Source organism: Haliotis rubra, unplaced genomic scaffold (genome assembly GCF_003918875.1).
Source record: "Haliotis rubra isolate DU_JTF1 unplaced genomic scaffold, ASM391887v1 Scf433, whole genome shotgun sequence".
Lineage (NCBI taxonomy): Eukaryota > Metazoa > Mollusca > Gastropoda > Lepetellida > Haliotidae > Haliotis > Haliotis rubra.
This window is the reverse complement of record NW_025767117.1, coordinates 694,351-708,051: the sequence shown is the minus strand read 5'-3', so window position 1 is coordinate 708,051 and position 13,701 is coordinate 694,351. Positions and strand designations below refer to the sequence as shown.

General features: G+C 39.1%; 1 protein-coding gene across 1 annotated transcript; it reads right to left on the bottom strand.

Annotated features, from left to right (window-relative positions):
• Positions 1 to 4,020: 4,020 nt before the first annotated feature.
• Positions 4,021 to 13,594, bottom strand: LOC124289127 (thyroid transcription factor 1-associated protein 26 homolog). Its single transcript, XM_046725727.1, has 4 exons — positions 13,356 to 13,594; positions 5,869 to 6,031; positions 4,874 to 4,976; positions 4,021 to 4,296 (listed from the first exon to the last, which is right to left on the bottom strand). Exons 1-4 carry the CDS (start codon positions 13,474 to 13,476, stop codon positions 4,126 to 4,128), a joined length of 558 nt encoding a protein of 185 aa, XP_046581683.1. The 5' UTR covers positions 13,477 to 13,594; the 3' UTR covers positions 4,021 to 4,125.
• Positions 13,595 to 13,701: the final 107 nt, after the last annotated feature.

Sequence of the window (13,701 nt, the reverse complement as noted above, 5' to 3'; positions counted from 1 at the left end):
GCCGAGTTTGGAACTTATCCTCCCACGGCATTGTCAAAGCGCGATTCAGGCCGGTGGTAGACTAACGCTTAGTCTCTGAATACATATAGACGTGCTTATTTGGGGCTTTATCATTGCAGGAAGGGCTAGGCAGAAGGGGGTCCTGAATAAATCTGGACTTGCTTATTTAGGGGTTTAGCATTACAGGAAGGGCTAGGCAGAAGGGGAAATTATGCGGTTCACTGACTGTGAGACAGCCTAAGACCGATGGATGTCACGCTGGATTGAATCCTGCACAATTGTATTTTAAAGTTTAATAATATTTAATTTAATTATCATAACCATACATAAACAATGTTTATGTCCCTGTGTTGAATGCAATGAAACAACGGAAATATACCATATGCTACTTCGATAAAGTAGGCCAACATGAATTACAGCTGTTGCCAGAAGGTTCTCTTAGCTTGTCATACAGTGATACATTCAAATAATACACTTCAATCCTGAAACATCTTCATACTTGACTATGACCTTCCTCCGACAACAACATTAAACATCCCATCTACATACGTTGCTTTATAAAATAACACACCAGCTTTACGCTCTGTAAAAACAGACTTATACTGTCATGTATGATGGGCTCTGATGGGATGGTTGCTAATCATATTTCAACATAAACCTCTCCGAGGTTCACGCACTCCTAGCAAAAATGATTCAATTGCATGGATCCCACAGGTATAGACGGTTTACTCCTGGTGCTGGTGTAACACGTCCTCCTGCAGCAGAAATGACAACATCACCATTTTTACACAATGAATTCCCGACAACATTTTCTCCAACTTTGGCAAGACCCGGACGTATGACGGTGGCCAATATTATGAAGACGGAGGATGTTCAAATAGCACAAGTCCTGCAGCTGGTGCTCACATGGCGACAACAGCCTTGTGCAAAGGAGCTTTGTCCAGGTTGAACAACACATATGACTTTTTGAGTTTCGCTTTGATAGCTGTGCAGATCAGCATAATATTGGCCACTTTCGGCGCCACCTTTCTGGATGGTATACACCAGTAGTAGGATTCTCAGCTACCGTAATCGGAGAAAGATACTTTTTGATGTCAATGGCTTGTGTAGTTTGTGATTAATGGCGGTAAGCCCATGGCTCATTCGTAAAAAACAAATCTCTCATCAATATCTCAAGGGTTAGAATTGATCTTCAGCAACCCATGCCTGTTGTAAGACTAACGGGATCAGGTGGTCAGACTTGCTGACTTGGTTAACACATGTCATCGAATCCCAATTGCGTAGATCCATGCTCATGTTGTTGATCACTGGATTGTTTGGTCCAGACTCGAATATATTTACAGATCGCCGGTATAAAGCTGGAATACTGCTGAGTGCAGCGTAAAACTAAACTCTCTCACTCACTCACTCACTAACACTTGCATATAACCTGTACACATAAATACGGGCTGCGTTTCCCCGCATTTGACGGAAATACTGTCATACTTTCTCTAGATATGTTCCTTCTCGTTACAATTATTTGATTAGATGAGATCCTTCCAATTTGACTAAAAACTTCGCCAGATTTATCAGAAGTGTTCTTATTTTTGACTAGATGTTTTTCTCTTCTTTTCATCATGTGTTCCTAGATTTGTCATTAAACGTGCTCCTCGTTGTAAATTTGATGTGATCAAGTAAGGGGCGACAACGGTTTGGTCAGTTTTTGTGGGTGGGTTATTTACATTAGCCGCCATTATGATATACTAGTAGCTGAATTATGCAAACTCATCCGGTCACACTGAACGGTTTCTTGTGTAGATTTGTGTAGATACTGTTTTGTACCCAGCAGTGTTGAGAGTATGGGCACTAACCAACCCCCTATGTGGACCATGGTTTCTGTGATAATTGGATCAACGATTTAGTGTCATTGCAGTTTCTGGGTCCTGTGGCATATTTTACATCTGTGTCTTTGAGGGGCGTTTAGAAGTGATACACATAAAGGCAAGAGTTTTATGGATGTCAACTTCTATATTGTGAAGGGTCACGACGTTTAAGAATATACTTCAATACGTCGTGACCCTTCACAATAAAGAAGTTGACATTCATAAAAGTCTTGCCTTTACATCTGTGGTTGATCAAAAACTGGAATGACAAAATACGTTGGTATTTTTACACACATATGTTCCATCTTGTATCAGTATCCCCATCCTAACTACCATGAATAGCTTTTCGCTCAGATGTTACTGTGTAGGTACTACTTGTATGCTTTTCACTGCAGAAATACCACCATCATCAACCGAAAAACTTGCTTCAGTCCGAGTATGACACCTTCACAAACCTGACAACAAGGACCCAAACAGCACACCTGTCCATTTATATCATGTTTATGTTACACTGACAAATGAATAAACCCGTAATAGAGCATCAGTCCGGGCAGTTGGGTCCTAGTTGTCAGGTTTGTGGAGGTGTCATGATAAGACTTTACACCATTGGCGTGACAAATCCTGCACATAGCTTACTAGTGTCAACTGAGACTTTACTATTGGCGTGACGTATCCTGCACGTAGCCTACCAGTGTCAACTAAGACTTTACACTATTGGCGTGACGTATCCTGCACGTAGCCTACGAGTGTCAACTGAGACTTTACCATTGGCGTGACGAATCCTGCATGTAGCCTACCAGTGTCAACTAAGACTTTACCATTGGCGTGACGTATCCTGCACGTAGCCTACGAGTGTCAACTGAGACTTTACCATTGGCATGACAAATCCTGCACTTTGCCTACGAGTGTCAACTGAGACTATACCATTGGCGTGACGAATCCTGCACATAGCCTACGAGTGTCAACTGAGACTTTACACCATTGGCGTGACAAATCCTTCACGTAGCCTACCAGTGTCAACTAAGACTTTACCATTGGCGTGACGTATCCTTCACGTAGCCTACGAGTGTCAACTGAGACTTTACCATTGGCGTGACGAATCCTGCACATAGCCTACGAGTGTCAACTGAGACTTTACACCATTGGCATGACAAATCCTGCACTTTGCCTACGAGTGTCAACAGTGACTTTACCATTGGCGTGACGTATCCTGCAATGTAGCCTACCAGTGTCAACTAAGACTTTACACCATTGGCATGAGGAATCCTGCACTTTGCCTACCAGTGTCAACTGTGACTTTACCAGTGGTGTGACGTATCCTGCATGTAGCCTACCAGTGTCAACTGTGACTTTACCATTGGCTTGAGGAATCCTGCATGTACCCTTCCAGTGTCAACTAAGACTTTACCCCATTGGTGTGATGAATCCTGCATGTAGCCTTCCAGTGTCAACGGTGACTTTACCATTGGCTTGAGGAATCCTGCGTGTAGCCTACCAGTGTCAACTGAGACTTTACACCATTGGCTTGAGGAATCCTGCACATAGCCTACCAGTGTTAACTGAGACTTGACACCATTGGCTTGAGGAATCCTGCACGTAGCCTACCAGTGTCAACTGAGACTGTCAGGAATCTGAGACTTGACACCATTGGCTTGAGGAATCCTGCACTTAGCCTACCAGTGTCAACTGAGACTTGACACCATTGGCTTCAGGAATCCTGCACGTAGCCTACCAGTGTCAACTGAGACTTGACACCATTGGCTTCAGGAATCCTGCACGTAGCCTACCAGTGTCAACTGAGACTTTACACCATTGGCTTGAGGAATCCTGCACGTAGCCTACCAGTGTCAACTGAGACTTGACACCATTGGCTTGAGGAGTACTGCATGTAGCCTACCAGTGTCAACTGAGACTTGACACCATTGGCTTCAGGAATCCTGCACGTAGCCTACCAGTGTCAACTGAGACTTGACACCATTGGCTTGAGGAATCCTGCACGTAGCCTACCAGTGTCAACTGAGACTTGACACCATTGGCTTGAGGAATCCTGGACGTAGCCTACCGGTGTCAACAGCGACATTATAAGTTTTATGACAGACTGATGATGGACACTGCAGAACTCACTACTTTATCTGTACAATGGGTTACAAAACTGTACTTCATGACAATAAACATTTTATTTACAGAATTCAACTATGTACATGGTATCTTCATATTTTTAACTAAATATGTTATAGATCCATCATTTGTCATGAAGGATTTGTCATGAACGAACAATGTCTGCTTGAATTTTCTCCAGCAGATAGTTTATTTGGTGTTTCATAATTGGCTGGCCCTTATGTGTTTTCTTGCACAACATCAGGTGCTTCTTCTTCCTCTTGCTTCTATACTGATTAATAGCTTTCTTCTGTTCTTCCAGCCTCAAGAGGTTCTCCTGTAAGGTGAATGAACAGTAAACACATAAAAACCTTCAAACAGGAGACTGTCTCTTCTATGAGAAGTATGGGAAACAGAAAGTTAAACCCAAATGAAATTATTTCTGGCAGGGAACTACCTGTACTTTGTCATCAAGACATAAAACAACATGCCTTTAACAACATTAACGAGAAACGTATATGCAATTCTCCAGCATCTGTCAAAGACACCAAATATTTAATGAATTTATCCGTTTACACAGGATCTATGGCACTGTGATTGCATATGCTGGACTTGTAATCTAATGTTTGTACAAAATGTACCTTTTCAAAAATGGAACTATAAACACCTCAGCTATGCATATAGTGTTTTGCAACATGATTTTAAAGATTTGTTTTCAAGAATCTGAGGATCTGTTAAACAAAAGACAATGACAGTGAAAAAGCTGTGCATATTGTCTGCAATCTTGCTGTCCTCAAGGAAGAGTGGGGCAGATTTTGCCAATTTGAGTTTGTTTATGCCAGTGAAACAAGGGGTGAATTTTAATAAGAAAACATTTTAGCCAGCACACTGTGAAAAAAAAAGAATTTCCTTACCTCTTTTTGTTTTTCCTGACTTTCTTTCTTCACCTGAAATCTCTTCTGAGCCTCAGAAAACATATGCTGTTTACCTTGATGCCTGTCTTGTACTTTGAAGTTCCTGCAAGTACCCACACAATAATATTTCATCTGAACTACTAAAAGAGATATTTGTATCATAGGATATCTTACCTGAACCATGTCAACCTGACAGACATTTATGGAACAACTGAACACATAAAATGAACCTGGATTGTTTGGTTCTATTCCTGATAATTAGAAAATCAAAAGTGTAACAAATCCAAATCATTCAAGATAAAAGATGCTAGAGAATAACTGTGCCCTTAAAATCAAGTGGCTCTCCAAAATGACCTGATGAATAAAATGTATGAGCAAACCTTGAAGATCAAAGACAAAATTAATCTCTAGGTTCCGCAAACACCCAAACACACTTTGCACCAAAACTTAATCAATGCCATGCAGCGGTTCTGGGGGTATCTTAGCTACATGACAGAAGTATGTAAATAATCCAGTCTGGACCAGACAACCCAGTGATCAACAGCATGAGCATCGATCTAAACATTTGGGATACAATGACATGTCAACCAGCCTGACCACCTGATTCTGTTTGTTGCCTCTTACTATAAGCATGGCTTCCTGAGGACCATTACCAACCCGGATCTTCACGGGTCAACTAAACAGTACCATGGTCCTAGGCTTTCCATGACCTAGTAAATGAGGTCAAGGTAACATTAAATACCCGAGACACTTCAAATTGTAACCAAAATCAATGTACAGGTTCAACAAGCATCCTGCAAAGAATCACCCAATGGGTCAAGTGATACCAACAATGACTAAATTAGGGTCAAGGTCACTTTTACCATATGGGGTCTACAAATATGCCTAATGCACCTTACGACCAAATCTGAACCAAATTAATGGATACATTTCAGAGGTAACTCGCTATCAACACATGAAGGTGATGAAGACAGACAACTGGTGGATCAACAAACCTTGGTTTAGTCTTGTTAGCTGCATTCCCCACCATCTCATCAGCACCACTTGTGTTCACCTTACTTCTTTGTGATTCCACATTTTGTCCCCTCATTTCTTTCTTCAAAAGCTTCATGTACTCATAATGCATCTTCTTTTTCCGTTTCTCTGCAAACCCCTCACCTGAAACATTACATATTGTCTTAAGATTTCATAAATCTATATGACACTTATTTGATACCTTTAACCTTGGTATGCAGCATATAAAAATCTGAGCTTATCTAGAATTCAAACTCTGTAACAGCAGATGCTGGCATGAGAAAGGCACAGCTCACCCTGGTGCCTTAAATTCTGATTCTTTTGGGACCCAAAATCATCCTGTGTGCTAATTGTTTCAGAGTAATACTAATACTGCTATACACCTTTTTAACAAGCCTTTGGGTATATGTTTTGTGCCAATATACATTTGTCTTAAGTATTTGTTAAGTTTGTATCATGATGTTTTCACATAATACCCTGTCAATGAGTGGATGGCTATATGAAATGCTTTGAGATCTCATGTAATGGTAGACTGGCAGAAGGTACTTTTGACAAGGTATACTAATGGATAAAAGTAACTGCATAATATAAAATTGCATAAAATAAAAGTTACATGTATTTGAAAAGGACCCAAACCTAAAAACAACTGTATAAACGTGTAGCAAAGCACTTTCCAGGAAATCTGATATCACGTATTGCATGTGGCACATGAACTTTGTGCACAATGAACTTACTCACTTTTTGCATGCTGTTCACACACCTGATATTGAAAATTAAAGAACGGTTGATTATTCTCTAGCCTCTGAATTTAGTGGAAAACACTTTTATTTCAACCTAAACTGTGTGTACATCATGCCACGGCTTACAGAACATCAGTGTCTCTCTACCGTGGGTATGCTGGAGACTGGAATGGACCAAAATGAAGTAGCCAGACATTTTAGTGTCCATCCAACCACAATCTCATCTCTATGGAGACATTTTGGACATAATGGGAACAGGACAGAGTTTCCTTGAACATGAGTCACGTCACATCACCAAGACAACCATATTTGGCTGACCCATCTAAGGAATCAATTCCAGACAGCCAGTTTGACATCTGGACAGCTCAGATGGTAGGGCAAGGGTCTACAGAGGTGAACAGCTTGCTGATGCATGCGTTATTCAACTTTGACAATTTCGTGGAATCATTATTGTCAATGGCCATCTGACAGGTCTCCGATACAGGGATGAGATCATTGGACCTCATTTGCAGCCATTCATTGAAGGACAGGGACATAACTTTATGCTTCAGCAAGATAATGACTGTTGACATGTCGCTCACGTTGTGACAGATTTCCTGCAGAACATTCTGGTACGCCCCTGGCCAGCTGTTTATTTCTCTAGACGTGTTCCCTATCGAGCACTCTTAGGATGAAATGGAGCGATGTTTACGCCAAGCCCAGAATCAGCCATTGACGTTAGCTGAATTGGGACAAGCATTGGTTCAGACATGGAACAACATTCCCCAGGCTTTCTTCAATCGTCTATGCACTGTCCTTGTCAAGCCTGCATCAACACCAATGGTGGACACACACAATACTGAATTTGTGAATTGACTTGGACACCACATCACTACAAGTGCGTGTCATGATGCCTTGTGTCAGATCATACAGATAGAATTTTAAAATAGGTGTTACATTATGTAGTAAGGTACTCAATGGGAGACACCTCTTGTAGGCTTAAAGAACAAATAAACTTTGTTTTTTTAACTCTTTTAACTATTACAAATGAAAGATTTGTGGTCAGTCTTATGCGGAACACCAAATTCATTCTTTAAAAACTTGTGGTTAATTAGTACCGAGCGATTAAAAGTTGCCAAAAAGTCGCCTGCTTCACTCTCGCCCGCCAACGAAACCACAGACAGGTTACGTAACTCTGTCGCCAGAGCACTGCAGTGACGTCATATGAGGAAGGATTTTCAGTTAGTTGTATAGAAAGTGTGTAGCAAGCTCGTCATTTTGATGATTTCTAGACATCAACGAAGACATGCCAAATCGTTGCGTTGTCGTCAATTGCTCCTAGAGGTCGGGCGATGGTGTCGCCATGCACAGATTTCCACAGGACCCCGCAGTTCGTGCAAAATGGGTTATGTTTGTGTGTGCAAAACGAGCGCTGTGGAAGCCTGAAACGATATCTTACTTGTGTTCAGATAGCGTCACGGAAGTTAAAGAATCAAAACTACTTACTAGTCATAGTAAAATATGTATATGATTGATGACCATAAAGATTTTCCATGACACAACTTGTAACGTAACGATTTCTGCCTTAGAAGAGAGGTTGCTGTCGAAGTAACAATAATACTGTAAGTACATGTAGTATTATATTGACACTCACCACGCTTCCACGAGATAAATTGTTATGTTATACGCTATGTCATGCAAAATCCTATTGGCCACCAATCAAATACATATTTTACTATCAGTAGAAAGTACCCGGTAGTTTTGATTTTGTAACTCGGTGAAAACAAACCTAAATAGCATTTATACTCAGACTGGCGGATGTACGCGATAGGGCACCGCCAGTTTTGAAAATCGTTGAAGTCACGGGCTAAAGTCTGTTAGAATTAATGAGAATATGGTTTGTGTTCATCAAGTTAGAAAATCAAAACTACTTTCTACTCGTAGTTAAATATGTATTTGAATCATAACCAAAAGCATTTTGCATGACACAACTTATAACATAACGATTTCTTCCACGGAAGCGAGGTGGGGGGTCGAAGTGACAATACTGCTCGATAAATTTCTGGCTACATTCACGTGGTTAACGTGCACTCACCAGTATGTAGATACTAGTCAATGTATGTCTTTATATTTGGTCTTATAATCCTAATTAGTTTATTATCATACTTGTATGCATTTTGAAACTAAATAAAAAGCAGACTGCTGATACTTGTGGTGCATTTATAACAGGACTGTAATATCTAGACATTTTATAGTTTGCCAATGTGAATCATAATTCGCACACACGCCCTAGTGTATGTCTCATTACACTTCACGGCGAAAACAACGATTCTGTTGAATGCTACGACAAATGAATAAAAACAAAATGCAAATATTAAAATTAAAACAGATTAAATCTATAGGAACAATGTCAGGGTATTATCTTGTTCGAGGAATATATACATCAATATCCACAAAAACGAGTGATATGCCATTCATCTACAGCTGTTCCAAGTAATGTGTCTTTTAACAGTCTAGTATACGAAAAAGTGATATATCGTTCCAGGTATTTCACATTGGTGTATAGTCTCATTGGTCACCCAAGATAGCACACCTGGCAACTGACTGCATAATTTCCGCCATTCTTTAAAAATGGTAATTTAGTTAGCCAATAATGAGCAATCAATCACTGTATTTAAGAGAGAGAGAGAGAGAGAGAGAGGTTTATTCAAGTAAAGGGGCCACAGGCCCATTATACAAATGTACAAAGTGCAAGGTCTAACAAGCGCCATAAAATATTCAATATTAGCACAAGTGCTAATCAGCAGATACAAGAGGCTGTAGGGGTACTATACACTCAAGAATGCATTACGCTTCTTTAAAGCTAGATACACAAATTTTCCAAGATTATTAATAAGAAGTATATTCTTCGTCATGAACAACTGAGACAGTTTCTGTTGTGACGGGAAATTGTAATAATAATTTGGAATTGTCATTTCTCTAAGATTATTATAAAATGGACATTCTAGGCAAAAATGAAATTAAACTTTCTACAGTAGGAATAATACACAATGGACACAAGCGTTCATTTTAAGCTTTAGACCAAGGCGTCTACCATATTCAATCATTAACATATGACTGGAGCTTCTAATTCTACTTAAGGCAATACGAAATACTTTGCATTGAACGTGATTAATGTAGAACTCTAAGCAAACTTTGTTTTGATATTACTCAGAAAATCAAGTTTAGAAAAACACAGCATATCACCTTTCCATGATTGGTTATGAACGTCAATACATCTTTGTTTGAACAGAGATATGAAAGTAGTGACATTCCCAACATTCTGGTAAAACCAGGCATATCCAAAACCATATTGATTTAGAAGTCTTTTTACACTTAGTGCCCAACATGGGCGTCCTTTCTCTGCAGTTCGATATTGATATTCATACACTTTCTTTAAAATAACATTATCAGCTTGAGATACCAGTCTTATCCAATATTTAATAATTTTACAGTAAATATTAACTTTAAGGGAGTGTCTACCAAGCTCGGCATGAGCGAATATATTCGGGTGCTTCTTGGAAGATTGAGAACTTGTTTGCAAAATTTGTCATGGATATTAATAACATTAGGTGCTGTGTGAAATCCCCATACTTCGCTGCCATACAGTAAGATTGGGAGAATTTTAACATCAAATATTTTGAACAAAACATGAATGGGGAGATTTGAGAAATTAGGTATTGATGATCTGAGTATACCAAGAACTTTCCATGCTTGTTCTGCGAGGGTTTTTTGAGTTATATACCACGAGCCTGAGCTGGATAAATGAACCCCTAAGTACTTATAGGATGAGACAGTATCAATAACATTATTTTTTAGATAAAATCGTTCGCATTTCTTAAGTCTGCCACCCTTTCTAAACACAATAATTTTACTCTTTGCTACATTGATTTTTAGTTTCCAACGGTCACAATAACCAACTAATTTGTCTAATCTCTTTTGGAGACCACCAACAGAAAAGTCAAAGATTACAATGTCGTCAGCAAATAGTAATATAAACAATTCAATTAGTTCCAGATTCACACCCCTCTGGTTATCTAATGCTAGGCTCTCTACAATATCATTTACAAAAAATGAGAACAAGAAAGGGGATAGTTGGCAACCCTGGCGGACGCCATTTTGGCACTCAAAAAATGCTGTATATCCTTCATTTATAGAGACACATGATCTTACAGATTTGTACATGTTTTTCAATAATCTGAATAATTTCCCTTTAACATTTAGACATTTTATAGTTTGCCAATGTGAATCATAATTCGCACACACGCCCTAGTGTATGTCTCATTACACTTCACGGCGAAAACAACGATTCTGTTGAATGCTACGACAAATGAATAAAAACAAAATGCAAATATTAAAATTAAAACAGATTAAATCTATAGGAACAATGTCAGGGTATTATCTTGTTCGAGGAATATATACATCAATATCCACAAAAACGAGTGATATGCCATTCATCTACAGCTGTTCCAAGTAATGTGTCTTTTAACAGTCTAGTATACGAAAAAGTGATATATCGTTCCAGGTATTTCACATTGGTGTATAGTCTCATTGGTCACCCAAGATAGCACACCTGGCAACTGACTGCATAATTTCCGCCATTCTTTAAAAATGGTAATTTAGTTAGCCAATAATGAGCAATCAATCACTGTATTGGCGGTTAATCCTTTGAAGGAAGGACGTTGTATTTACGCAGACACCGACACGATAGATTAGTAAATCTACACACATCAACACTTCCTTTTGACAAATCCACTGTGTAAGATAAAAGTAATTAATCAATCAGCGTGTTATCGTTTAATCCTTTGATCGATGTTTATAATGTTGAATATTTACTCCAGACACAAGAAATGCCAAATGGGAACTTTTGTCGGGTAATCTAAGTGGTGTTACCACTAATTATACCTGATATAATTTATTAACTGAGCATCAAGTGAATGATGACAAGATAATTTACCCCCTGAAATGTAGATGAATTCTTCATCGGCCCTCATATCTATTCCTCATATGACGACACAGAGACGCCCCGCTCTGATTGGTTGAAATTTCGTTCGCGGGTGAGAATTGTGCACTGTTGTCAAAAAGGTTGATTTAAGTTGATTGAAGATCGAAGTGAGTAGTTTTAATGACGGGGTTTCATTTATAGCGATGCCAGTTAGTGATTTATGTATTTGTACCCCCCTAGAGTATATGTGATCTTTAAGAATAACATTACTACATCAAGAGTTATCTCCCCTGGAAAACTGATGATTTTGAAAGGTGTGACTAATGCAAAAGAGTTAGCTGGTAGACATGACATTCCTCTGTCTACAGTATACAGAAATTTGAAGACTATTCAGTCAGGAATTGGGACTTAGCACAAGACAGGGTCAGTGAGGCCAAGGAAGTTCTGTACTACGGATCACCAGCGACTTGGTCAGATTGTGAGTAGTGGAAAATCAAAAAGCGTTTAGAATATAACCCTTAGTCAAGAATTACAAAGACTTAACTGGGTGCAAAAAGCGCAGAATTCCCTCACCATTGATGAAAGGTGCACAAAAAGAAAGACATTTAAACTGACGTAGGGCTCATGAAAATCAAGATTGGGAAAATGTTTTCTTTTCTGATGAAAGTTTTGTCTGGCTTTTTCTGCACTGTGTGAAAATTTGGACAAAAAACACCGTGAAACCTATCTACCAACGCCCAAAACATGGCCTGAAATTTCACATGTGTGGTGGGATATCATCACGTTGAGTGACGCATGAAGGACACAATAAACAAAAAAAGACTAGAAATATTGAGGATATGAAGAAAGGAGTATTGGGATACTCTGTCACACGATTTCCAGCAAACTTTGATCGGTGGTGTACATAGGCACATTCGGTCGTGTATTGCAGGGCAAGGAGGTCTCACAAAGTACTGAAAAAGACACTTAAACTGTTTGCAAGAATTATCGATTATTATTTCTTACCAGATACCACTTGAAATACTGTAGAAAAATAAACACAGCTTAACAGCCAGGGGAAAAAAGTAAAATGGCTATGAAATGAGTGAGTGAGTGAGTGAGTTAAGTTTTATGCCTCTTTTAGCAATATTCCAGCAATATCACGGTGGGGGGACACCAGAAATGGGCTTCACACATTGTACCCATGTTGGGAATCGAACCCGGGTCTTCGGCAGGACGAGCGAACGGTTTAACCACCAGGCTATCCCACCGCCCCTTCTCATTTAGTAAATCCAAGAATTATTTGATCGTTCAGATTGATTCATCTTTCTTCACTAAAAGTCTTTTAACGCGGTGATTTTCTTCTATTAATCACGTAAAAAGTCTTCGAAATACTGACTTTTTCATTTATATATGTTAGACTACAAAGGTATTTATGTGCGTACATGATACGCTTGAAATTTTATATTTTGTCAGGAAGGGTTGTTTTCCTGGAATGGGGTATCTAACCATAATGATTGAAATATACATGATATTGGAGTGTTTGGTTTGAAAGGGGGGACAGAGTTCCTTCCATCCCCCCAACAATAAACCTAACTCTAAACTTAACTCTAAACTTAGACTTAACCCTAACTTAAAGTTTGGACTTTTAGTCATTTTGTGAGCTCTCTAGTAATTGTTGTGTTAATTGTTTTTAATAATTTTAGTATATTCATAAATATCATTTGGGATGGGGGAACGGGAGGAACTCTTACCAACATGCTAACCATCAATTTTGCGTTCGCACCTTCTTGTTTACTTCCTTTGAATTGTTTCTTTGGATTTATCCTCTTTTTGGAACTGTGAGTATGCATCTTCGCCTTCCCCTTTGGGAAATGACCGTGAGACTTTGATTGCGCCTTGTCCATATTTGAATTTAAATGTCAGCTGTGAGCAAGATACAACAATTTGCCAAATGAAAAAGGAGTCACAGCTTCAGCTGTCTACACACAACAGTTCGTTCACCATGTGTTTACTTCCATTAGTGACCTTCACCTTTATTCGGTGCGGAATCAAAATATTTTATAAAATGTAAAATGCTTCATGTACCAGAGAATAAACAATAATCCTATAATGAGGAATACGCTAGTATA